This window comes from Sarcophilus harrisii, chromosome 5 (genome assembly GCF_902635505.1).
Source record: "Sarcophilus harrisii chromosome 5, mSarHar1.11, whole genome shotgun sequence".
NCBI lineage: Eukaryota > Metazoa > Chordata > Mammalia > Dasyuromorphia > Dasyuridae > Sarcophilus > Sarcophilus harrisii.
Window position 1 is genome coordinate 76,362,081 of NC_045430.1, and position 27,812 is coordinate 76,389,892.

Consider the following 27,812-nt stretch of genomic DNA (forward strand, 5'->3'; position numbering starts at 1 on the left):
AGTATATACACAGTGTATATATAATATACATGCATAATATATACAAATATATACACACTGACACAGAATACATGAACATACTTTATAATATAGCTAAAATAGTAATATACTAGTATGTATATATATATATGATATATATACACACTATGTGCACATAGAGTAATATACAATATATGTGTGTATGTGTGTGTGTGTTGACAGTTTGATTAGAGGGAGAATCAAATCTGTAATTTCCTTAATGTGAGGCACTCTTGTTCTAGAAAATCCCTTCACTAATCAATAGACTCATTTATAATTTATAATCAGAGAGTGTTGCCTGGTAGCATGGAGAGCTAAGTCCCTTGCTCGTGGTCACAAAGACACAGTACATGTCCAAGATGGGACTTGGAACTAGGTCTGCCTGCCCCCGAGGCTGATTCTTTTATTCACTCTACTACCTTTCATTTAGGCTAATTGCTTTGTTGCAAGTATGCTTTCAGGTTTTTTAATTGTCCAACATAAAACCTCATCATATCTTTTTAATCCACCCTGAACGTCTCCCCTCTACCTACGTCCTTCTTAGAGGAGTGTGCAAATTTTTGACCACTCTCATATTTCCCTTCCTAGTAGCTTTCCTAGGTCTAGCTTCCTGTCTCTGCATTTTTTTCTTCCTAGGGAAAAATCTTTTGGACCTGTGTCCAGTATGACATATTCTAGTTCCATTTCAGTAGATGAATCAATATTAAAATTATTTTAACATCTCAATTTGGGGACAGGTATACCTCCTTTGATGTTCTGCACACCTGACTTCTGACATCCTGGTCTTCCATCCTGCTGGTTAATTTCACAAGTCTTCATTACTCAGATTTTATTCCCTTTGCCGACTGACCTCTTTTCTCATTTCCTTCTCCCTAAATACATACATACGCACCTTAGCTTTAAGGCAAAAGTTGTTTTTAGAATCAGGGTTTAAGGAATGACTCCAGTTTGTTTTAATGGGAACTAGAGGAAAGAGATTGATGTGGGACTTTTTTTATCTATAGTATCTATATTATATATATATATATATATATTTATATATTTATTTATTTATCTATAGTAGTTCAGTAGTGTTTGAGTCACAAGCTGGTTTTCTGAAATTCATATTTTAGTGAGGAAGCAAAAAACTCAATTAACTGGCATTTATCAACCACTTGTACTATGTGGTCAGTGCTGTTCTAGAAGCTTTGAGAGATGAAATAAAATTGTTAAATATGTATAGTATGAACTCTGTCACAGTGTTTGGCATATAATAGGCATTAATAAATGTTTCTTGACTTAGTTGTTGGGATTTTTTTGTTTTTGTCTCTATATCTTTTGTCTCTTGTATAAGCTAGTGCTTAATCAATGCCCAGTTTTCGTCAATAACTAACTAGCATGGGCTGGGATAATTAAAAGATTCATATCTGAGGCAAGATTCAAACCTGGTCATGAAAGTCAAAAATGATTTAAATAGGCAAAGAGAAGGAAGGAGATCCATGAGCAAAATCTCAGGACCTAGCTCTTAATGGGTACTCAATAAGTCTCTGAGAATGAACATGGCTTATATGGGGACCTGCAAAACTATAGACCCAAAGGAACAGAGAGTTCTTATTGGGGAATAGTTAGTGACAACATTGAAAAGTGGTTCCTATTTTGGAGAATCTTGAATACTGAATAGCAGAGTTTACATATTAAATAAAATAAACACAAAGGTGACATTAGTAGATTGAGTCAAGAAAGTGATATCCTGAAAATAGTGTTTTAGGTTATATAATCCGGCTGTGGTATACAAATTATTTTGGCTCTTGGCCCCTACATTTGGGAAAAAATAGCCCAGCATTCAGGAAGTAAAAAAAAAAAAGAGGAGATGATTAGAATTGAAAGCTTGTCTGTGAGCTAAATGCAGTTTGACCAAATGTCACAGGTTTATTTTACCTGCTCTATCCTTGAGGAAGATGTTCTGTTCTTGCCAAACCCCAGAGGCAAACATCTTGGAAGGTGTTTTTTCACATATCATTTCTTTGAGAATGGAGATCTAGACCCTCTTTCCTAGCAAGAGGGCTGACTATCCTAGCCTTCCTGTGGCAGGCATGAAAAATGAAATACTGTTCCTTGAGATTCAGTCTAGGATGCTGAGTACCTCTGATCTGTGGACCAAAATTATCAGACTCAACAGAAAATGCCGCTCAGAAAGAAAATCTTCTGGAGCTTGGCACTTGCCTCGGGAAATGTTTCACTTGGAAAACTCTTGAATATAGTTTGACAAGCTAGTAAGTGAATGTACTGTCTCCCATTCCCATTCTTTGGTCTGCTTACCAACATCCTTCCCTTCCCCCCTCCCCAGCCATTTTTGCTATTTTTATTTATGTGCCATATATTATGCTAGGCAGTAGGATTCAAGTATAAGGAATCAAACAATCGTTCTTGGCAATAAACTTACATTCTACTAGAGAAAGACAAATAATACCTATAAAAATGGAGTATGTAGAAAGTTAGTGCATATATACAGTATGTGTAAAGTATGTAAATATAAGATCCTATGGAGCAGGAGGGCACTGGCAACTGGGGAAAACTGGTAAAGGCTTCATGGTACAGGAAAAAAAGAGATAATATATGCGTACATACACATATGTATGTATATTAGAGGGAGAAAAGAGAGATAAGTTAGGGCCAGAGAGTTAAGTTGGATAGTATTTTAAGAGCTTAAACAGAACAGATTATAATTTTATCCTAAAAGGAAAAGACAGTCTCTGTGTCTTTTTACTTGCCAGAGTACCATAACGAGTATTGATGAAACATAATAAATAGATAGATCCATTAGCTCCCAAGAAATATTAAATTAGTCAACAAACTTATTATGTACCAGGTATCTGTGATAAGCACCATAAGATAAAAATATAAATAGCTCCTGTCCCAAAGAAGCTTTATATGAAGCTATATAATTATATGTGTAATATATAGGGAAAAAAATAGTAATTAGCAGTTTGGGGAGGAGTGCTGGGGTAGATACAAAGATGTGACAGGTAATCAAAGGTATTTGACCCAAGTCTTGAAGAGAACCAAGAATTCTGATAAGTGGAGATGAGGAAGGAATCCATTCCAAGCATGGAGATAGTTACTGTAAAGGCCTAGAAAGAGACCAAGCTCCATGTGTGTAAAACCGCAAGAAGATCAGGAGATTGATGTCAAGGACATTGGAAAAATGAAAAGGAGCCAGAAAGAGCCCCGTACTGTGAAGGATGTGTGTTACACAGGATAAGAAGGGATAAATGAGTTGCAGTCTACACCATTAAAAGAATCATCCACATTTATGAAATCCTAGGTATTAAAGTAATTGTGTGTCATCTCTACTAAAGTCTACTTTCAGTTCTTTGTCATAGAATCAATCTTAGGACAAGACACCTTTTTTGAGAACTGGCCTTTATCAAAAGAAGGTTGGCAACCAGGTGATGGCCTTTTTTTCAACTATGGTAACTAATAAAGACCATCTACTGGGTGAAAGAAGTTAAAATCTGTTTACTGTCTTGGGAAAAGTACCGGCAGCAGTGAAATCACAAGCCTTGGAAGTGTTAGAAGTCATCATGTCAATCTCCTCAGTTAGATCATCTTTTTTTTTTAATACCTGCATGAGGTAATGCAGAGAACTCTTAATCTTTTGATGTCACAAATCTCCTTAGCAGTCTGGTGGAACCTTTGGATTCCCCAGATTATTGTTTTTAACTGCATGAAATACATAGGATTACAAAGGAAACTAATCATATTAAAACACCACAGTTATTAAAGTATATGTACATTTAAAAACAAAGCACGTAATCAAGCTCAAGGTAAGAAAGAATTCATGGTGTGATGATGAAGATTAGCTCAGAGCTAGAAAGGACTAGGTATGTTGCTTTGAGCAAGTCATTTCATTTCTGAGTTATTCCCAAACAAATTATAGAGACATTGCTGATGTAGTAGAAGGAAGTAAAAATCACAGTTCTTGCGTGCATTTGCCTTTCCCCCCAGTCAGAACAATAGCAGATTGGATCAACTCGATGAAAATAAGAAAACCTTTCTCTTTCCTTTTCTTCAGTTCCCCTCTCTCCTGTTCAGGTCCTTGAGTAAGCTGCTCAGGATTAGCAAATTCCTCGCCGTGCTTTGATTAGGTTAACACTAAGTTTTCCAAGTTAAGATTGGCTTTTTCATTTATTACCTAATTTGTGTCCTGGCTTCATCCACAGAATCGCACTATTTGTGTGTATCTTTGTTTCAAGCCAGAATCCTTGACACACTTAACACAAAATTCTTAAAATCAAACTTAAAATATTTATGAGATAAATTGAGAGTAAAAAGGAGAAGTAGCTCTTTGATAATATTTTATAACTTAAGCACACCTGAGCCATTGTTTCACCATTATTTTTTCATGTCCAGAGTGTAAAATACCAGGTTATCCTGGTAAGGGGAGGTATCTGCTTCAATAGGCATTTGTTAAATGATAGGATGATAAATACAAAGCTAATTAAGAACCATTATTTTGTAATTGTTCTTTAAAAACAGAGATTCAGAATATTTGGCTGTGATAGAGAAGATAAAGCTTTTAATTTTTGAAAGTAGGATTTTCATACCCTATTTGAGTGGAGAAGTGATGATTGCCTGACCGATTCTAAGAAAACACACATGTCATTCAGCACTTGGCCAGATGATGGCCTCATTAGGCAACACTGACTGCTATCCATTCTGCTTTTCCATTTATCCTGCAGATAAATTTACTCCTGGAACAAATGAGAGTGGACCCTCTGCTTTGGAACTGCGCCGAATCTTATTATTTGTGACAGACGATATTAGCAATGCAAACTACCTTGTGCTTAGACCTACCTTGGTCCAGTTGGAACTATAGGATAAAGGAACTATAGGAATTGTAGAATAAACTATAGGATCCTCACTCTTATCTAAAATTGGTACTTCTTATGACCTGAAATTAGTAGGAGACAAAAGATGATATTGAGATTATTTTATCTTTGGGAATTTCAAACCAAATTATAGCTGTCACAGGAATAATTTTTTTTAATACAATGTGTTTATTTCAAAGCTCCTCCCCTCTCCTCCCTTCCCCCCATATATCTTCAGCTCTTCTTCACTCCTCCCAACAAAAATGGTGCAAAATGAAACACTCATAGTAAAAGCCTCTTCATTGATGTGTAGATAAACTCAGATTAACCATAATATTTGAGCAGAAAGACTCTCTTCTGGCTATGTGGGGAAAGTTACTTTAAGAGATCTATCTTATTAAATAAATAACAATAATAATATTGTTTTAAATAAACAATAAAATTATTGTTTGAAATGCCAGGCTCTGACATAGTGAGGGACTTAACAAAAGGATCTCTCACTTGGCAAATTTAAAACTGTATATATATATGTTAAGTGAACATTCAATAATTTAGGTTGTACCTAATTTATTAGGTCTAGAGACCTTTTCAGCCTTTAAGGTTATGGTTATCCGAAATGTACTTAAAGAGTAGGATTGTAAGGAGAAAACAAATGTGCTATTCTGACTTTTGGAGAGAAAAGGCCAAGAGAAAAGCAATTATTTTTAGAATATACTCTGCTTGGACCCCCATTTCGGAACCTATGGAACAGTATATTTTAATATTAGTAGGTCTTTCATCTGTTTCTCTTTCTTCTGTAAGAGAAGTTGGAGTGGAACACAGCTTGTGAAAGTAAATATCCTTCAGTGCCTAGTGAGTTTGATCCCCAGGAGGTTTATTTGCAATTAAAATGTACGTGTGTGTGTGTGTGTGTGTGTGTTAGAGAGAGAGAAGGGGAGGGAAGAAGAGGAGGGATGGCAGTGGGGAGTGTAGGTATGCATTAGGAAAGTAAAGATACTGGTTATCATGTGAAGTTGGTATTTCTGAAAAGCCATTGCAAAAATAGGCTTTCAAAAAAAAGTTAATAAAGGATGAAGAATGATAACAAAAAAAATTTTTTTTTCCCTGAGGATTTTCTATAGTACTCCATTTATAACAGCACATTGTCAACTGGCAAAGCTAATAAATGATAAATTTCCAACCAATTAAAAGTGAGAACTGTTACTCCCTAGTTAAATCTGGAGGTTGTAGAGTTGTTTTATGATTAGATTTCTAAAATGGCTGAATAATAATATGACCAATAATTTTTGTTATGCCAAACTAAACCGACTAAGACCTCTTCCTTTTAATGTCTACATTTGATTGTCTGGAAGAGTTCCAGAGAGAATTTTTTTTTTAAGTGGAGGGCAGTGTTTTGTAATTGACTTGGTAGGCTTGGGCGAGAAAGGGGGAAGTTTGGGGAAAAAGAGAAGGAAGAGGCAGAATATTGTTTCTTAAACTGTAAGCATTCAGACTCAAATCCTCATATTGCATGCAAAGGCACAAGTATTCAAAACATCTAATGAGTGCTGTCATTCATCCTACTATTAAGTGTTGGTGTTTCTTTTTCCACAACACTGCCAGGTGATAAAAGTTTAGAATCTCTTATTGTGTCCTTCAATGTAGCCCGGTTAGCTCAGGCCTATCTCTCTGCCTGGCTCCAAGAGATCTTGCAGCTTTGTCCTTGGCTTCTGCTTCTGCTTTCTTCAGCCTCCAGCCAGCACCAAATTGGAAGGTGCAATGGATCTCTCTTGCCTCGAAGATAGGGCTTGTGGGTTCCAAGAGCTCTCTTCAACTCCAAGTAAAACTCTCTGGAGCTCCCAGGAAAAACTCTCCCAAGAAACCTCTCTCAAGTAACTAACTCAAGTAACTCCCACAAGAAAAACTAATTCAGCTCCAAGAGCTCCCTATATGTGATCTCCCAAAGGTTAACTCCGCCTTCTGGAGGGAGAGGGATTCTGGGTCATCTCCCAGAGTGCCCTCTAGCCCTAAGGGAGGTATGAATTTGGTGTTTCTTTCTAAACCCTGAACTGTCCCAAACGTGTGAACTCCATTGAGTACTTAGATACTTAAGAGCTCTCTAAAGGTGTGAACAAAAGCATTGTTTCTATCAGTTCCACTTAGTACCTTGTTTTAAGTTCTGGCCCAAAAATATCTCTTTCTAAGATCAAATCAACTCCAATGGCTTAACAGTTTGTAAAGATTCCAACAATTAAGCATTTAACAAATATTGATCCTATTGATGAAAAGAGGGGGTCAACATCTCTAGTAATAAAGCAAGAGAATATTTACTAATAGATATCACAATTACTTTTTTTAAATGATGTTTATATACTTTTCTAATGAAATACACTTGTTTTAAGTGTTACAGTTTTGACATTGAGTAGAGTTGTTTCAGTATAGTGATGTACCGATTACTCTCTTGTGAAAGAAACTTCCCTGAAATAGTATTTCTCATGTTTTAACTACTACTCATAGTAGTAATTTTGGGGTGAGCCGTTCAATATGTGACAAATTCAAATGAAACATAACAGCCATGAAAGAATGACATTTATTGCATGAAAAGGCACATGAGTGAAACCAGATATAATAATTGTATATAATTTAGCAACATACATTGAGTGATGTGGACTTTTAAAGTTGGAGGGAAGAGGGAAAGGGAAATAAGGGCAGGGTCTAGGGAGTGAGGGAGGGTCCTGGTGAAGGACAAACTCCTGTTGATTGTTAGTGAAGGTAACTAGGTCTTTAAGATACTCTGATCAAGATACTCTCAAGAGTTAGTCTAATTGTGTGACTATGGAATACAGATGGATGGATTAAGGTTCTGATTAGGAAAGCAGAATGGACTGATTAAAGTTCCTGTTTCACATCAATAGTATGTTAGAGAAAGGTGATATGATAGACCATTTGTTGAGTGGTATAGAAAATGTTTGCACAGCATTTCATGTTTACAGAAAGTTTCCTTATGATGGAGTTGATGTAGCAAATGATGTGGTTGTAGGAGGAGAACACCAAATGTTAGAATTCGGTCATGTGAAGAATTCACAATGGCCATTGTCTTTTTCAAAAGATAGGTTTACTTAGGAGAAAAGGAGAAAAGGTTACAGACAAATTGAAGAGTTATAATAGAAACCAGGAGTGGTAAATATGAAATAGAGTGGGAGAGCATATAGTTAGCAGGAAAGGGGATTTAATATTTAATGATGGAAAGGGCAAGTTCCAGAGTGAAACTTAAAATTAGCCAGGAGAAAGGAAATACTTCAAGAGTCAGGAGCATGCCCTTAGCTGGCAGGCTAGATCCTAAAAGGGTTTTAGCATCCTAAAAGGGTGCATTAGCTATAAGGGGAGCACCATGAGACATGGTGGGGGTTGAGAAGAGAAATACCATGTGGTAGTGTCATGGTTGACTGACCCAGAGCAGGTTCAACAAAAATAGGGTGGGCCACAAGCAGATTTTTAGGGAAAATGTCCCTTAAGGGACATGATTGGGATTTCTGGCAGGACATAGCTGGGCTGCCCATGACCTCCACAGAGGGTGAGTCTCAGGGCATAACTTGGATTATTGACTGGTCGGCCTCTATAGAGGAGCTAAACTGATCTCTATGAAAGCCTTTTCCTGCCTGCCCAAGGGAACAAATCCATCAATACTCTAGTCCCTTTTTGCCAACTGCACCCAGCTATCCAGGACCTCATCACTTATGTCACCCATCATTACATCATTTAGTCCAATCTTCTTATTTTAGAGTTTGAAAAGACAAGGGCTCATATAGACTGTAACTGGTGTACAACTGATTAATGACACAAAGTATTATTTCATCTGTCCTTGCTCTTTGTATTTATATTCTGTTATACTCCCATTCCTATTTGCATCACTCTTTTTGTATAGTAGGCACTTAGTAAATGCTTTTTATTCATTCATTTATACTTTTCTTGTCTTCACTAATCAAGTGAAACTGAGCTGCCTGATTTGTAGTTGCTTGACAAAAACTACCTCTTCAAAGCTTCAAACCTTTACCCCATCCAAGTGAAGATAAAGTGGAGTGACCCTTGGGAGATTGTAAAGTCTTTAAAATTTATCTTTTTCCCATCATCTTTCTTTGTACTGTAGCTTCCCTTTCCCCCCTCCTCTCCATTCCCATCCCCGTTTCTCTGTTTGAAGTACTCGCTGTATTCCTGTAGCTGGACAGCCTGGTGGAAGGGGAGATTACTGTTCCGAGTCCTGGCTACGTATCTGAACTAGCTATGCGACTTTGGGTGGGTCAGGTCAGCTAACTTGTGGGGCTCCATGGCCTCATTGAAGTGGATGGTGTTTTTGAAGGTACAGCTTTGTAACCCATCCACTCACTGTCATTCTCACGCCTGCCAAATCTCACCTCTTATGAAGTCATCTATCTAGGGACCTTCTCTAAAGCAAACAGTCATTAACTTGTGGGAATGGGTAGGTCAGGACTACCTTTTCATGCATTTTGAATGCATAAAATAAAATGTCTAAGATTACAAATTAAACCAGATTCCATTAAAATACATAATGATATTGATTGATTGATAAAAGTTGTCAATGTTGTGGGGTTGGGTGTTGTTGTTTTGTTTTTTTTTGGTAAGTTCATAAATCCCAGGTTAAGAATCCATGTTCTTAGAACATGGTATAAATACCATTATCTCTCCTATGCTATTCTACTATTTCTTTTTCTTTTTCTAAATGCTTGGATCAAATGGCTTGGTTTCCAGTCAAACATTTCGATCCATCAGAAAACATCTATTAAACATTTACTATGTGACTATGTTATTATGCATTGTTCTAAGTGCTAATGATACAAAGAAAGGCAAAACAGCCTGCCTTACATTCTTAAGTGTTAACTAATTTTTATGCCATTTCTGTTATGCAAATCATTCTTTAGTGACAGTCACATCTTGTTTACACCCCTTATATATCTTTCTAATGCCTTTTGGTCCACTTGTAGTTTGGATTTTTCAGAAATTGTGGGGTTTTTACATACTTTTATTACGTTTGATTCTCACAATATCCCTATGAAGTAGAGGGATATTTTTATTAATATCCTATTTTACAATTGAGGAAACAGAATCAGAGAATTTAAGTAATTTGTTCTTATCTGAAGTAATGCAACATAAAGTATTCCCCTAATGATGGACGCCTGTTCCTCGGAGAAATCCAAGTCAAAGGGACAGGAGATTTAGTCCTGGATGCTGAGATGGGTAGAGTCTCTCATCTTTATTTTATAGATCTGTCCTAAAGAGTGAAGTCAAAGATTGACATCTCCCCCTATTCCTTATCTCACTCTTCTGATTCCCTTAACACCTCTAATTTGAATCTTCTGCCTTCCCAAATTGTATATATACCAAAAGACTTAGTGCAATTTAATCCATTAAATCTATTTTAACTATTTAGCTATTAAAACTATTAGCTATGAGACTGCCAATAAGACTTTTGGGACACGTTTTGAACTCAGTGTTTCAGTTAATATTCAGTGAAATTTTTGCTGTTGCCTCATCTTCCCACCAAACCCACCCCTTCCTTTATTACATGGTGTCTTAGAATATAACCCGCTCATTTTATCTATATCTTTGATGATGAAATTTCTGGTGATAAATTATCCATAAAACACATTCACCATTATTGATACCATTAATTCTGTTTTGAGTTCTCCTGGGGAGTTGTTACCTTTCTCACCATTTGCTTTGATGGAAGAATAAACAGGATCAGAAACAGTGAGCTTATTTTGAAGTCATGAGTGTTTTGTTCATTGACATGTTGAATATATTTAATTATTTTAGTGACATATGAAAAAAGAACTCAGTGATTAAACTTTGGGCTAGTCAGTGTTAGACATACCCAGTTATTTGTCCCCCTCATCATTCTTGTGTCGTGCTCTATATCAGTTCAGGTGGATTGTCCAGCCCTTAAAATGACTGATTTCCTGGTGATGAGCTATGAGTTGATAACTGCTGATCCACACTTCTAGTTGTATACTTTGCTATTTCCTACCTCTTATACATTTATCATTTGATCTGGGTTTCCCAGCTTTGTGTGAAAGTCATGTGGGGGGCAAGTAAATGTAAAGTGCTTTTTATTTTTTAGAATAAGTCTTATGTTGTTTTTTTGGACATCACACTCATATTCAGATATGACCCTCCCAACCCCATACATCCTTATTTGTTTTTTTTTTTTTAAAAAAGACACTTAAGCAAAAATAAGTAACTTGGTGACTGATTAAAAACACATATAGCATTTTCTAACTATAGTAATAGTTAACTTTTTTTAAAAAGCACTTTCTCTGTACCAGACACTATCCTAAGCGCTATACAATTATTTTCTCTCTCTCTCTCTCTCTTTTTTTTTTTTTATTTAATAGCCTTTTATTTACAGTTTATATGCATGGGTAACTTTACAGCATTAACAATTGCCAAACTTCTTGTTCCAATTTTTCACCTCTTACCCCCCCCACCCCCTCCCCTAGATGGCAGGATGACCAGTAGATGTTAAGTATATTAAAATATAACTTAGATACACAATAAGTATACATGACCAAAACGTTATTTTGCTGTACAAAAAGAATCAGACTCTGAAATATTGTACAATTAGCTTGTGAAGGAAATCAAAAATGCAGGTGTGCATAAATATAGGGATTGGGAATTCAATGTAATGGTTTTTAGTCATCTCCCAGAGTTCTTTTTCTGGGCATAGCTAGTTCAGTTCATTACTGCTCCATTAGAAATGATTTGGTTGATCTCGTTGCTGAGGATGGCCTGATCCATCAGAACTGGTCATCATCTAGTATTGTTGTTGAAGTATATAATGATCTCCTGGTCCTGCTCATTTCACTCAGCATCAGTTCGTGTAAGTCTCTCCAGGCCTTTCTGAAATCATCCTGTTGGTCATTTCTTACAGAACAGTAATATTCCATAATATTCATATACCACAATTTATTCAGCCATTCTCCAACTGATGGACATCCATTCAGTTTCCAGTTTCTAGCCACTACAAAAAGGGCTGCCACAAACATTCGTGCACATACAGGTCCCTTTCCCTTCTTTATAATCTCTTTGGGATATAATCCCAGTAGTAACACTGCTGGATCAAAGGGTATGCACAGTTTGATAACTTTTTGAGCATAGTTCCAAACTACTCTCCAAAATGGTTGGATTCGTTCACAACTCCACCAACAATGCATCAATGTCCCAGTTTTCCCGCATCCCCTCCAACAATCATCATTATTTTTTCCTGTCATCTTAGCCAATCTGACAGGTGTGTAGTGGTATCTTAGAGTTGTCTTAATTTGCATTTCTCTGATTAATAATGACTTGGAGCATCTTTTCATATGACTAGAAATAGTTTCAATTTCTTCATCTGAGAATTGTCTGTTCATATCCTTTGACCATTTTTCAATTGGAGAATGGCTTGATTTTTTATAAATTAGAGTTAATTCTCTATATATTTTGGAAATGAGGCCTTTATCAGAACCTTTGACTGTAAAAATATTTTCCCAGTTTATTGCTTCCCTTCTAATCTTGTCTGCATTAGTTTTGTTTGTACAAAAACTTTTCAGTTTGGTATAATCGAAATTTTCTATTTTGTGATCAGTAATGATCTCTAGTTCTGCTTTGGTCATAAAGACCTTCCCCTTCCACAGGTCTGAGAGGTAAACTATCCTATGTTCCTCTAATTTATTAATAATTTCATTCTTTATGCCTAGGTCATGAACCCATTTTGACCTTATCTTGGTGTACGGCGTTAAGTATGGATCAATGCCTAGTTTCTGCCATATTAGTTTCCAATTTTCCCAGCAATTTTTATCAAACAGTAAGTTCTTATCCCAAAAGCTGGGATCTTTGGGTTTGTCAAAGACTAGGTTGCTATATTTGTTGACTGTTTTATCCCTTGAACCTAATCTATTCCACTGATCAACTAATCTATTCCTCAGCCAATACCAAATAGTTTTGGTAACTGCTGCTCTATAATATTTTTAGATCTGGTACAGCTAAGCCACCTTCATTTGATTTTTTTTTTTTCATTAATTCCCTTGAAATTCTTGACCTTTTGTTTTTCCATATGAACTTTGTTGTTATTTTTTTAGGTCATTAAAATAGTTTTTTGGGAGTCTGATTGGTATAGCACTAAATAAATAGATTAGTTTAGGTAATATTGTCATCTTTATTATATTTGCTCGCCCTATCCAAGAGCATTTAATATTTTTCCAATTGGTTAGATCAGACTTAATTTGTGTGAAAAGTGGTCTATATAATTATTTTCTCATTTGATCCTTGCAACAATCCTAGGAGGTAGGTTCTCTTATGATCCCCATTTTACAGGTGACAGAACCAGGGATGGTGTACAAGATAGCGTGCTGGGCCTCAGGAATTCACATTTAACTCAGACACTTAATAGTTTTGTTTTCCTGGGCAAGTCACTAAACTAATTTTGCCTGCCCCAGTTTCTTCATTTGTAAAATGGTGCTACAGGAATAAAATGAGTATTTGAAATAGAGGCACTAGAATGGGAATGGAGAGGGAGGGGGAAAAGAAAGCTGTAATAAAAAAAAAAAAGTGTTGCAAGGATCAGTAGAGCTATTTATAAAGTTTGTAAAGCTTAAAATTCTATATAAAGTTTACCTATTCTTCTTATTTTTATTACTTATAATAGTCCCTATTTCTCTACTGATATTTTTATTATTTGTAATTGTCCCTATTTCTCTACTGAGCACAATTTTATTATCCTTCCTCTGAAATTAAGATTGACCTTTATAGTTAATGTTCATTTTTTGTTAGAATTTCACCACCAAAAAGTTTTTATTTTGTTTCTTTGAAAAACATCCAGATATCCAACACTCTTGTTCTGTTCTTTGCATATTGAAATACCCATCTTTGTGGCAAACCATAAAGTGCTCTATAAATTATAGAAGGTATTATGTTATTTTTCTAGCTCATAATAATTTTTTTTAAAAGACTGAGTGAAATTGTGTATGAGATAAATACAAGGAGATCCCAGAACAGCAGAAAGCTTATGGAGTGATTCAATGGGATGAGCTGAAGTGATCCTTTTCCTTTTTCAGGACCTGCAGATAGAGAGAGAGAGGAGCACATATAATATATCTGGAGGCTGTACTGCCCTTGTTGTTGTCTGCCTGTTGGGAAAACTGTATGTAGCCAATGCTGGTGATAGCAGGTAAGCATCTCGTTGTTTTCTTCCATACCTTGTGACTGTTCTTAATTTTTGGTATGCAAAAAGGTCAATTTCTTATTTCTAAAATGAGGGTATTAGTTTAAATAAACTTTAAGGTTCCTCCTAGCTCTTTCAATATAAGGATAAATCTTCTCAAGGGCAGAGGTTAAATCTTTGTTTTTCTTGATATTCCTGGCACTTAATAAGGTTCCTGGCACATGGTAGACGTCTCATAAATATTAATTGACTATGTTGATTTTATTCTTATTCTTCATATCCTTGTTTATGTATGTGTGCATATACATACACATGTTCTCTCTTCTGGTGGGATCTAAGCTTTTTGAAGGTAGGGATTTTTCCACATTTCCACGTTTGTTAATAAATGTTTATTGATTGTTGATTAATTAAGACAGATCACCTGGTTGTGTTTCCATGTTATCCTCCGTAAAGTGGATATAACAATAGTACCTAGATCTCGGGATTGTTGTGAGGATTGAATGAAATAATAAGGATAAAGTGCTTAGCCTGGTGCCACTATAGAAATATTAGCTATTATTAACTATTATTTTTACTCACAAAGCCGTTTAGAGAGTGTGAATCATTTATACTTCAAAGCAAACAGATGTTGGGAGTACAAATGAGAGTAAAATTTCATTTAATAAATGAGATATTTGTAAAGCACTTAGCACTGGGCTTACCACATGATAGATAGTTAAAATGCTTTTCCCCTCTCCTTCCCTTTATCCAAGGGACACAAAGGAATAGTTATTCTGTATGATGTGTGAATTTACAGGTGAATAATGTTTACCACTTTGTGATAAAAACTTGTTTATTTTATCTCTTTTTGATTGTCTTTCTAAAATATATTACATATTCACAAGCCTCTTTCATAAACATATTAAATGTAATTCCAAACTTTTGTTGGTGATGCAGGCCCATCTTTATGATCAGGAGCTATTGAGATCAGCGAGGCTATTTGTTATTGTATATGACTTTTCTTGGAAGTGATTCATTGATCTGTTTCTTCATTCTCATATCAGTGCATTTATGTGGTAGTGCTGTTCCCTATGTTTCTATCTATCCAGCATCATGTTTGCTGCTACCATAATCATGGGGTTGTCAACAGGCAATCACAATTTCACAAAACTTACTTGAAAAAGTAGGTTTATTCTAAAAGAAATGAACATGCATGTAGAACTCTAAGCAAGTGCAAAGAGTTCAGAATCCAAACAAAAGCTTGCATATTTGTGGCACTACAAGAAAGAAAAGAGGCAGAAACAAATTTCCTAAAAGGGAATGGTATGGGTGGAAAAAAGGTATAGTATAGATTGGAAAAGGACAAAATTCTTTGAAGGGGAGGAGCAAGGTAATGGCAAAAATAGCTTTCTTTTCCCTTGGGAACTGCTGGATCATGAAGATAGAATGGTCTGCTTCTCTACAAGGGTGCAAGCTGCACAAGCATTTCTCAGTCTACTTCAGACTGACTGGAGCCTATTTGAACTCCAAAGGACATACTGGGCGGCAAACAACAAATTGTGGTGGATTGGAAGTTTCATCCTTGACACATTCAGGACCACTTCCTGTACACTCTGGGTCCAGTGTTTCTGGAAAATATGGCAACTGAAAAAGACAAATTAAGTTGGATTTAGAGCAACAGAGATGAGAATCGTACAGGGCAAATCAGCTCATTGTAACATTCCATTCAAGCCTATGTTTAGTAGGCTTGGTCCTAAAAGCTTTATTCTTTATTGCATTCCATTTGCATTTTCTTTTTAAGTATATAGTTCATCATGTAATAGTCAAAGCTGCTCTGTTTATCTGTATTTCTTTTTGGCATTTTATTTTATTCTGTGCATTTTTAAAAATGTTTCAGCGATTCTCCTCCTTCCCTCCCTTCTTCCTTTCCTCCCTTCCAACTTCCTTTCTTCCCTCCCTCTCTTTCTTCTTCCTTTCCTTCCTTCCTTTCCTTCTTTATCTTCCTTCTCTCCCTCTTTCCCTTCCTTCCCTTCCCTTTTTATGACTTACCAGACTTCTTTTCTACCTTTTTCCCTTAAAAAATAAAAAGAAAGAAAAACAAATCCCTTGCAAAGTCAAGCAAAACAAATCCTCACATTGGCTGTGTTGGAAAATGTTTCATTCTGTGCCTTTTAAAATCCTTTACTACTCTGTTGGGAGGTGAGTAGAATGTTTCATCTTTGCCCCCTGGAATCGTTTTAGTTATTATATTGATTGACATCCGCAAGTCTTTTCAAATGTTGCTGTTGTTTAAACTGTTCTCCTAATTCTGTTCTCTTTCTTCCGAATCAGTTCATATGAGTCTTCCCCTTTTCTCTGAATCCATTGTTTGCTGTTGCATAAAATCCCACTGCATTTACGTACTACTGTTCATTCATCTATTACCCATTTAGTGGGTTTAATCCTATATAATTAACAGTAAGATGCATAGGGAGTGAGCTTGGCTCAGACCTATTAAGAATGAGTTCAAATTCTGCCTTTACCCCATAGTGACTGTGTTATCTATCATGTAAAAATAATTAAATTACTTTATTTCAGTACAATTGATTTCCTTTGTAATCATGTGTATTTTATGTATTTAAAATCATTAAACTGAGGCTCAGTATGGCTTCTCCAGACTGCCTGAAGAGTCTGTGACATAAAAATAGGTTAAGAAGGCCCTGATGTAGAATTTAAATCTACCCTCATCTTATAAGGATGCTGTGAAGTAAGTTTGTTTTTTTTGTTTGTTTGTTTTTTTTCTCCTGTTTTTGCAAATGAAGAAAACACAGTTCATAGAGATGTAAGTGATTCGTGGATGGTCAGTGTTTTTGGTAGATCTCTCCTGACTCCAAGTTGATGTTGCTCTTTATACACTTCATGAGTGTGTACACTTTCTGTGCTTGTCACTTCCTTAAAAGTAAAGACTTAACTCAGTTTTCTTTGTGTATCTCCATAATAGGGGATGCTTGATGTAGGGGCTTAATAAATAAATTCATTCATTCATTCATTCATTCACCATCATACCTCTCAAGGGCTGGCTACTTAGTACATTGGTGATTTAAGATAGGGATTCTGAGATTACAATTGATTCTGTGTTATTTTCTTGTTTATCCTACTTACAAGTAATTTATTTTGTACTGTTAACTACTTTTGTCCTGTAGCTGCTAAAGTCATGGTTCTTTGTCTCTAAACATAGTTCAGCATTCAGTTGGTTAAGTTTAAAAATCCAGCTCCCCTGCTCAAGGAATTTAACTGAGTTTGGAGAATGTGTGGAAAAAGGGAGTTTGGACCTGATCTCTTTACTCCACCAGATTTTATCCTTCAAGGATGTCTGGTGTGCTGTCCAAAAGTCTTGCCACCTGCCCTCAGACAGGGAGCACTTCTTAGTCTCATGAGAGAAGAAGGGGCATCCTTACTAGCCATCATTACCAAACTTCCAGTCAATTGTGTTGTTTCCTGAACCTCAGATCTGTCTTCTACCCAGCTTTGTTCTTTGTTCTATAGTTCCCAAAACCTACAAAAAAAGAGAATTGTCATTTTGCTTGAAGTCTTTGACATTCATGGAACCAAGCTATCAATCTATTGATTGATAGGCAGCATACCCTTGCTAATAAATGTTATCTTGAGTAGAGATCTGCTTCAGTTTATTCTTTTGTTAAAATAGCAAATGCAACAATACCTAGTGCTACATACATATAAATTAGAATTACTATCAATAATATAGTAAAACTTCAAACTGAGGATCATAGTAGATAACACTAGGTCCTTGAGGGAGAAGGGGGAGGGAATTCATGAAGGGAAGAATTGTCCTAAATGTTCATGAGCTCAGGTACAAGTTCTTTGTGTTTTTAAGTCAGGTTAAAAAGCAGCCAGAGCTAATGTCTAGGCATGTATGTTTGGATTGTGAAGAAAATATATTTAACTTATCCATTAACTCTGTTGTTAATGGTAGTTGATGGCTTAAAGTTATAGAAACTTTTGCTGAAATTAGAGGTGTTGAAATACAAAAATACCAAGGAAAGGTAAATGCCCTGATTTAAGCATACTTGTGTAGAAATTTGTGCACATTATCACATACTGACAGGCACTAATGAAGGCAAGAGAGCTTAATTCAAACAAATGATTTGAGTTGGCAGTAGATGTGTGAATGGAGCCCTAATTAAATTAATGTACCATTTGTCCTTCTCTGTTGCCAGATAACTAGCTGCTATATGTTACATGTTTGGCAGTTTTTACCAAGTCAGAGAAGTTATTATTGTAGGCTTGCAGTCTGTATGATTATTTCAATCAAATGTGCTTTAGATTGTAAGCTGTTGGTAGGCAAGAACTCTTTTTTCTTTTATGTTTTCTTGCGTTACCAAGCAGTTGACTTATTGCTATAAAGCTAAATAATTTGAGGCTTTTTCCCAAGAGTGGTATGAATATGCACTATCTATTATTCTTACCCTGGTTCTCCTTGCAATCAATGGTAGTCATTTATAAACTGCTTATGAAGGGGTTGGGGGCAAACTGAAACACCACTAACTAAACTGTCCCACGTGGCATTCTGGCCTTTAAACTTGACACTTTGGTTAACCAGCTAAACCAGTTACAGTCTCCTACTGGAGGGCCTTCCAGAAACTATTCACTTACAGGAAGCTGTTATCTGATCCTTCAAAATGATCCAGCAAGAAAAACAACAGCTTAGCTTTTCCAGTGAGACAGCAATGTGTTTAACTTCTTAAAGGATAACTAGTCTTTTCTTAATTTCTAAACTGGTTTACTTTAACCACTTCCCAGAGCAAGAGTTCTTTACCTGGGGCTTAGGACTTTTTTGTTGTTGAGTTTTTAAAACAGATTTTTTTTATAATAAGTGGTAAATAACTGGAAATTTGTAATGCTGTGTATTCTATTTTATGCATTTAGAAATATTATTTTGATATGGAGATATAGATTATACATGTGGAATACTTTTAAACATATCAGGTTGCTGGCTGTCGAGGTGGAGAGGAAAAAAATATTTGGAACACAAAATCTTATAAAAATAAATGTTGAAAATTCTTTACATGCATTTTGAAAAAGTAAAATATTTAGGAAAAAAATTTAAAGAAAGAAAAAAAAATATTTTGAGAATGGGGTTCATAGGCTTCCTCAGATGCTAAAGGACACAAAAGAGTTAAGAATCCCTATCTTAGAGAGTTCCTAAGGGATCAGGAGTTTAAAAAAAAAAAAAGGCAAGTGATAGGAGGTTTGTTGTAACATTTAAATGAAAACAATATGAGGTTAATCTCTCTTGTACTTTGGGATGACACCACTTTTAGTTTGCTTAGTTTTTTAAAGAAAAATTGGGTTTGAGACAGTCTTTATTTCATTCCACCAAAAATACAAAAGATACAAAGGACTGAGAAGGACCCATAAACAGATAAAATAAATGAAATAAACTAAGTTGGTCCTCTTAGAAGAAACTGACTTTGGGGTTGGTTGCCAATAGGGCAACACTCCAACATTCCAGTAACTTTCTTGCCCTTTTGTAGGGTCCTACTCAGTCCCTCTAAGACTCATGGAGACTACTCTGGTTTTCATTTCCCTCATGCTTGCACGGATTGAATAATTCATTGTAGTGGCGGTGAGGAAATAGGTGGGCAGTATGGCCATTTCTCTAGATGCACAGATCTCACAGGCAGTTTTCAGCTTCCTCTAAGAGGCCTATTGCTTAGGAAATCCCCTTTCTTTAGAAGAGTGGTGCTTCTAAAAGCCAGATCTGTAGGGGAATTTATTTTTCTTTAGTCTTTTTATCCAACCTAACTCATGCTTTTCTTTGTTCATGTCAATAAGCATGTTATTGATTCCTTGCCCTCTCCTACTGACCTTGCCTTCTACCTTCCTTTCTCTTTCTTCTCTGCCGCTAATCTAAGCTCACATTCCTAGCACTTGGAGGTCTTTTCAGATAATAAAGAAGGAAGAGAGTATTAATATAGGAGCTATATAATCCCTAGGGAGAAAGGGAGAGAGACAATAATAGTAATATAATATAATATAATATAATATAATATAATATAATATAATATAATATAATGGTGTTATCCTGGGGGAAGGGGAGAAGCAGTGTCTTTTTAGCATGGCACTTGGCTATCTGTCCCATGGCCTGGAGAACCTTCCCCCATATCTACCTGCTGAGATCTTAGGCATAGAATAGGAAAATTCAAATAAATATGGGAAGATACAAACAGACAATAAATTGGCAGCAGTCATGTGAATGAAGACGAGATTGATTGGAAAATAACACCCAGGGTAAATAAGGGAGACAGAAAGAGGGAGACACACAGAGAGGGAGTGGGGGGGGGAGGGGGGAGGGAGGGAGGGAGAAGGAGACAGAGACAGAAGGAGGGAGGGGAAGAGAGAGAGACAGAGAAAGGGAGAGAGAGACAGAAAGGGAGAGAGAAATCCTGGTAGACCTAGGAGAAAAATAGTGAGAAAAATAGTGAGCATTCTATAAAAATGTTTCCATCCTAAGAAATTGTTTGTGATGGATTTCAGATTTCCCTGCCTAGTCTCCTAACGTTAGACCTTCCAGAGATTGTTAGCTTATAGGAAATTGTTCATCTATCAAACCCTTCACAGAATGACCCAGCAGGAAAAGACCAGCTTTTTCAATGAGCTTATAATTTGACAATGGCCTTCCTCTGAGTTCAAAATGCTTAATGTGCTTTCAATGATCAAATTAAATTTAAGGTTAACACACACACACTTTGTGAGATGGATATAGAATGTGGAGTAGGGAGAAGGGCAAAATAAATTCCATTCTAAAAAGCTTAGGGCTCCAAGCTCTTCACTTTTTCTCTGTCTTCTGATCATTCTTTTATACCTTCAATTCCATATTCTTAAGAGCTCAGAGGAGAGGGGAGGTAGGTAGTCTGTCACATTTTTTTTTTTTGAGTGCCTGAAAAGTGCTTTATGATGTACAACAGAGACACTGTGAAAGAGACAAAGGAATGAAGAAGAGGAGTTCTTGATTCCAACAAAATAGGAAACTGGTATAATGTGAGGTGGCAAGACAAACCAAAGAAGTCCATGAGAAGATGAGCGACAGTACCATCATCATAAATGTTTATACAGCAATGAATGAAAGGATACAAATGCCAAATAATGAGGAGAAATGTAATAGATAAGGAACTTTTCTAGTGTTCTTTGGCTCTGATCCAGCTATTTAAAAAGAAAAGTGTAAGACTTGTGCATGATTAGTTTGAAAGGGAAGAATATGCTTTAAGATGGGACCTGGAGAAGTGTCTTATTTAGAGTAGGAAAATGCAAACTCAGGATATAAAAGATGAAAAAAAAATGTACAGTTAGCCCTTTTACATTGTGACTTTCCCCATCATAGTTTCAATCTGGTGGGTCACCATAAGAAACTAAATGGGAATTTGGGGAGTTTTGCAGAAACTGCAGATGGCACAGAAAAAGTTTAGAAACTCAGGAATGCCTAAGATATATATATATATATATATATATATATATAGTATTGAATAATATTAACATATTTTATCTTTTAATACCATGATAATTCAAACTTATCTGATTAATAAAATAAAAATTGAATTAAAATGTCACTAAATTCATAGTAACTTTTTGTAATCATTTATCGTTTAATTTTATGTAAACATTACATTATTTGTACATAACAATACAAAATTATTTTATAACCATTAATCAATTCACAAATGCAAATGTTTTTAGTAGTAACTTAATCTTTCAGCAGCACATACACACAAAAAGATTTAGTTACATAAAATTTATTAAGCACCTATTATATGCTAGGAGAGAAACTGCTATTCTGGATCACTTTCTAACCATAAAGAACTGGTTGCTGAAGTAATAACAACAACAAAACATTTATATAGTACTTTAAAGTTTGTAAAGTGCTTTACTAATATTATCTCATTTGATCTTGACGACACTCTCATGTAATATGGGCTACCCTTTCAGAGATGAGGAAACTGGTAGAGATTGATTGACTTCCTGATTCCAGTTTCGGTGCTCTATACAATGTTCTACTTTTAAATAGAAATTAAATTTGGAGAGGATAAATGAGGAAGAATATTCTGGACTTTGTAAGATTATATTTAAAAGAATTTAGAGAAAGGCCCAAACTATGGCCGAAACAGACTTATTGTTGGTATTTAATGCCAAGGATGACAAAAGTGTTGTTTATGGGATTTTTAAGGTTATATTGAAATCAAGAGAACTATCAAGAAAGAGATAAAACTCCTGCCCAGAATGTCTTCATTCCTTATTTCATACTTGGAGAATTCCTCTCTCACTTCTCCTTGTTGGCTGTATAGAGTGTTCATGGAGGCTTAGCACCTCCTTTTCAGGACCACCTGTCAGCCTTGGCTCCTGTGGCTCCAGGAAGCTCTGTAGCATGTTTAGTGACCACATCTCGGCAAAGGGGCTAAACTAGGTTGAGGGGAACAGGATGACCTCAAATCCCCCGGTGAGTTAAGGGGCTGTCTGCCCTGGGCATGTGAAGGCTTTCCCCAGAGGAACGGGTGGATGAGAACGTTTTGTTCCAATGATTACAAAGGCAGCCGGTTCTGTGGAGCGCTTAGAGCTTGGTCTGGCTTGGAAGATGCCAAGGTCATCCACTGTGTTCTGGGTCGTTGTCAGTCATCTTGACTTTTTGTCTGCTGTTGGACTGGAATGACTTGGGAAGAGAGAATGAGACTGAAAATATTGTCCAACTCTGCCTCACTGAAGTCCAATTGGCCCTGTGTCATTCATCAGTCCTCTTCAGAAACAAAGGAAAACCAACAATAACAATTTTTTACATTGGGTAAGGACCCAAATAACTCTAGATTCTGACTCTGGAACCAAACATAATAAAAGGCAAGAAATAAATTGGGTTTTCCAACATGTAAAAAAGTACTGCTTTTGTAAAGTATATAGTGTCTTCTACATGCAATACAAAACTCAAGGCCATTTCCCAATATAGAAAAAGGAAACCCAGTAAGGTGGGGGGAGAAAGAGGACAAAGGTTTAACTTCTATATATCTTAGAAATAAATCCAGCACTCCATGTAACATAAAAATATATTTTAAAAATAAACTTTAAGAGAAACTCATCAAAGGAAGTTCTACCTTAAGTAGCAAAAAAAATTTTTTTAGTTAAGTCAACTATAACATATATAATCACCAAAAGCTAACTCAGAGCAAAATAATGGTTTTAATCTATACTTCATATAAGCAGTTTTACCCTCAAAGAAGAATCTATGTTAAACTTTAACATACACCATCATTTATGAGGGAAGAAGCTTTCCTAATTCTTTCATAACCTCCTGTTCATACTGACATAACATTGTATTCATTCTCTATATTGTATTATATTCTCTTCATATATGTGTGTGTGTTTATACACTAAATATAAATACATTGACAGGTCTACTTACTGCTTCCGCAATATAATGTTCTGATGAGATGAGATAATTTTATTCATTGTGTTAAGAGGAAACTAGGTGTTGCAGTAAATAGACATTAGTCCTGGAGTCAGGAGAACATAAATTCATACTCAGCCTCAGAAACATAATAGCTTTATGACCCTGAACAAGTCATTCTACAAGTTTAGAAATGGTACAATAATGGTAGGAGTTGGGAAGTTGTAAGGATCAAGTGAGATCATTGTAAAGTGAAGATATTTAGACCTTAAAGTGTTATGTAAAAAATGCCACCTGTTATAGAATTAATTCATTGCTATGATTCCAGGAAGGAAAGGAGAGTTGCTGGATCACTACCAACCCATTATCATTATTTGAAAAATGCATTTCAGAATGTAACCCCTAGTTTTATAGGAAAAAGAGCAAATATGAACTATGAGATGTAAAGCAAATTAAATGGTACTACAAAAGTCATATACCTTTTAAGACTTGAATAAAAAATTCATATGGCTAGCATATAGAAGATAACAAATGGGCATTGCTAATTTTTTTCAGTCACTTTTCATTGTGTATAACTCTTTGTGACCCATCCCATTTGGATTTTTTTTGGGGGGTAAAGATATTGGAATGGTTTGCCATTTCCTTCTCCAGGTCATTTCACTTATGGGGCAACTAAGGCAAATAGGGATTAAGTGACTTGGCCAGGGTCATATGGCCAGACAGTGTTTGAGACTGGATTTGAATTAAAGAAGATGAGCCTTTCTGGCTAACACCTTGCTGACCATATTGCTTAATTAGCCAGAAGGATATTTCATTTCTGGGCTTGTGAGTGGTTTATTTTAGTCTGTTATTTTTTTCCTCTTTGGTGGTGATGAAGTGATGATAAGTTTAGTGTCAAAATTACTTTAAAAAAAAATTCCTTTCTCTGTTGTTTTAATTTCTATTGTCAACATTAATTATAGAAGATTTTATTATTAAATGCAGCCTAGATTGGCCAAGACAATAAATAAGAACAACAGCTCTATTGTGACTCAGTTTTCACCACTGAGACACACAATTAGAATAATGACTAGGGCATATCAGCAATACACCTAAGTCTTTAGTTTTAGGATGCTTTTCAGGAAATACCATATTCCTTTGATGCTAATGAAGAGAATAGATATCAGCTAAGTAGCTTACGATCAAAATAAGGTAGCAGTGCTGTCCTAGCTATTGAAGTTCAAGAACGGATCCACATGTACATTCCCAAATCTAAAGACCTGTTCTTGCTTAGGCTTGTGTTCCGTCTCATTAGTATATTCTGGAAACCTGGTCGCTGGCCTTAGACAAGTCATTTTCGTTCTTTAAGTGTTATTTTCATCTCTAAAATGGAACTTATAATACCTGCCCTATCAACCTTGCAGGCTTGGCAAGTTGGCAAGCATTTATTAGGCACTTGTTGTATAGCAGGCACTGTGCTAAATTCTACAGGAAAACAAATAAAAGCCAAACCAGCCCTTGCCCTTAAGGAGCTTACAGTCTAATGGGGGGAAGCCGTCATACAAACATGTACCATGATCCCAGAGGGAAGGATCTAGTATTAAAAGGGAGCTGGAGTGGTTGGGGGATGGAGAAGGGCTTCTTACAGAAGTTGGACTTGTGAGCATCAAATGAAGTACATGTGAAAAATGAAAAGTATATATATTGAAAATTGAAGGTTTGGAAGGAAAGCTGACTGTTATTGCCTGTGACATTAGTTTCAAAGCAGTAGAACTAGCAGCTAGACTTCTCAAACAAGCCTAAATTAATTAATTAGGCTAATGATAATATTTAGTTAGAGTTTTTTGATGAACAGTAGAGACTTTATAACATAGTGAGATTCCTAGGCTAGGAGTCAGGAAGCTGTGAATTCAAATCTGTTCTCATATGCACATAACATCTGAAATCTGAGCCCATACAAATATGTTCTAATAAAAATGACTTGCATTTGTTTAGTCCTTATTATTAAAATCATTTTCCATATATTATTCCATTTGAGAGGTACAATAACCCTCTGACATAGTGTACTCTAAGTATTCTTCTTTTATAGGTAGGCTAACTGAATCAGAGAGGTTGAACAATTTGCCCATCATCACACAGCAAGTAAATCTCAGAAGCAGGATTTGAAACCAAGTTCTCCTGACTCAAAAGTCCATCACTCCTTTCAGCACGTTGTGACAACAAGTTATGACAACCAAAATAAAACAATCTAACATTAGACTGCATTTATTGAAGCATCATATTCCATAACAGGAAGGGTGATAATCTTGGGGTCCTGGTTGGAAAGTAATTACCCAGGTGTTGCTTGCAACAGGGAGGATAGTGGTTATTTTTCCTGCATTCTCCAAGATGACATGACATTAGGGAGGTGATACCATGAAATACAAATGAATTGGAATTAAGCGAAAGATTGCTCTGGAAGTAACTAACTTCCTTTAGTTCTCTGGAACCATCTGGGTCCAGGGGCCAGGTAGAGATCAGAATGCCTGGAAATGTCCCTGGAGGCAGTGGGAGACCTTGGCCTTTTTAAGCTGCAGTGGTTCTCAAACTTTTGTTTTCAGTATCTTTATCCTATTAAAAATTATTGAGGATCTCTCCAAAGCGTTTTTGTTTATCTGGATTATATTTACAGACATTCACCATATTGGAAATAAAAACTATTTTATTTAATAAATAAAGGGTTTCAGAGATTCCCCAGGATTCTCTAGACCATACTTTGAGAACCACTGAACTAAGGTCTTCAATAGGTGTCAGTTTGACTGAGGGAATTCCCATTCTGTGATTAAGGCTAGGTGAGAAATGAGGCAGAGAATGACCCTTTTTTACCTAATCAAAAAAAATTTAATTTGGGAGGAGAAGGTCTTCAAGGTTTCTAGAAGGAAGTGAAGAAAGAGAAAGAAGGAAGCCCATGAAGCAGCTCTGTTGTCCAGTCCTCAGTGGGCAGCTCCTACTAAGAAAAGCAGTGACAAGCTGGTTGGAGCACATCCCTAGGAAAATGACTGACACAGTAGACTACCATGTCATATGAGGATTAGTTGTCAAAGCTGGGACTGCGTAGCCTGGCAGAGAGACTCAGAGAACCAGGGGGCCATCATCATCATCATGGTAGCCATCTTCAAATACTCATAGGGCTGACAAATAAACAGAGCATTAAATTTCTTATTCTTGCCCCTCCCCGCAAGGTAGAGCTGGAAGCAATGTATGGAAGTCATGGAAACGCTTTGTGTTCGCCATATACAGAAACTTAGCTGACTCATCCTAGAGTGGCCTGGAGATAGTGAGTTCCAGGTCACTATGTGTCTTCAAGAAGAGAAGATCTGATTATAGGTTGAGGGTGCTGTGAAAGAAATTCACTTTTTAGGTAAAAGTTTTCCTAGATGACCAATGATGCTGAATGCCTGAAACCCAGTGATGCATAAATTTATCCTTTGAGATCAGAGGATCATAGATTAAATCCGACTCTCATCTAACCGAAGAGAAAACTAAGACAGAGATTTAAAAAACTACTTGCTCAGAATCACAATCCACAAGTGTGGATTGGCAAGATTAAAACTCAGGTCTTTATGATTTGGAGTCTAGCTCTCTACCTGTTGTGCCATCTTTTTTCTTCAATCATTTTTTCAGTCATGTCAGACTCTCCATGACCCCATTTGGGGTTTTCTACTAAAGTAGTTTGCCATTTCTTTCTCCAGCTCATTTTACAGATGAGGAAACTGAGAACGTTAAATGACTTGCCCAGGGTCACACAGCAAGTAAATGCTGAGCCCAGATCTGAACTCAGGAATATTAATCTTATTGATGCAAACCAACACTCCTCACCATGGCACTACCTAACTGTCTCTTAATCCTCTTCAATTCATTTGTATTGTCAGCTTTAAATATTGTACAGTCTAGACCCTAGCTCCAAATAAAATGGATTTTGTTTATAAAAGAAGTAAAAGAAAATGCCAAGTAAAAAATCCCTACACTCAAATAGACTTGGCTCTGATTATTGCCAGAAATTTTAAAAGTGTTTCTGTTTGGAATCCAAATAAGAAATGCTTTAACAGGTACAGCTTGCTTGGATAAACATAATAATGATGATTCCGATGTACTACATAACGTATAATGAAATGTAGCCATAGGAAATTTCAAGAGATTGTCTAAGTTATTGTGTTGTGTGTAAAGTAGTTATTTTTAATAAGCTTAAAGTATGACTTTAGACCTTATATAATTCATTTTGTTCTACAGAGTTAAGGTACAATGGTATCCAGCCTGATAGAGTTTAACCTTTGTAATATTTACATGGACATGCCCCATGATGTGCTAGTGAGGGTAGTTTCCATTC

General features: G+C 36.1%; 1 protein-coding gene across 1 annotated transcript in view; it reads left to right on the forward strand.

Annotated features, from left to right (window-relative positions):
- PPM1H (protein phosphatase, Mg2+/Mn2+ dependent 1H) overlaps window positions 1-27,812 on the forward strand; it is a 304,448-nt gene that overhangs the window by 137,540 nt on the left and 139,096 nt on the right. Inside the window, exon 4 of the mRNA XM_031940929.1 lies at window positions 13,955-14,067. Within this exon, the coding sequence (XP_031796789.1) occupies window positions 13,955-14,067 (113 nt within the window). The remainder of the gene's footprint in view (window positions 1-13,954; window positions 14,068-27,812) is intronic.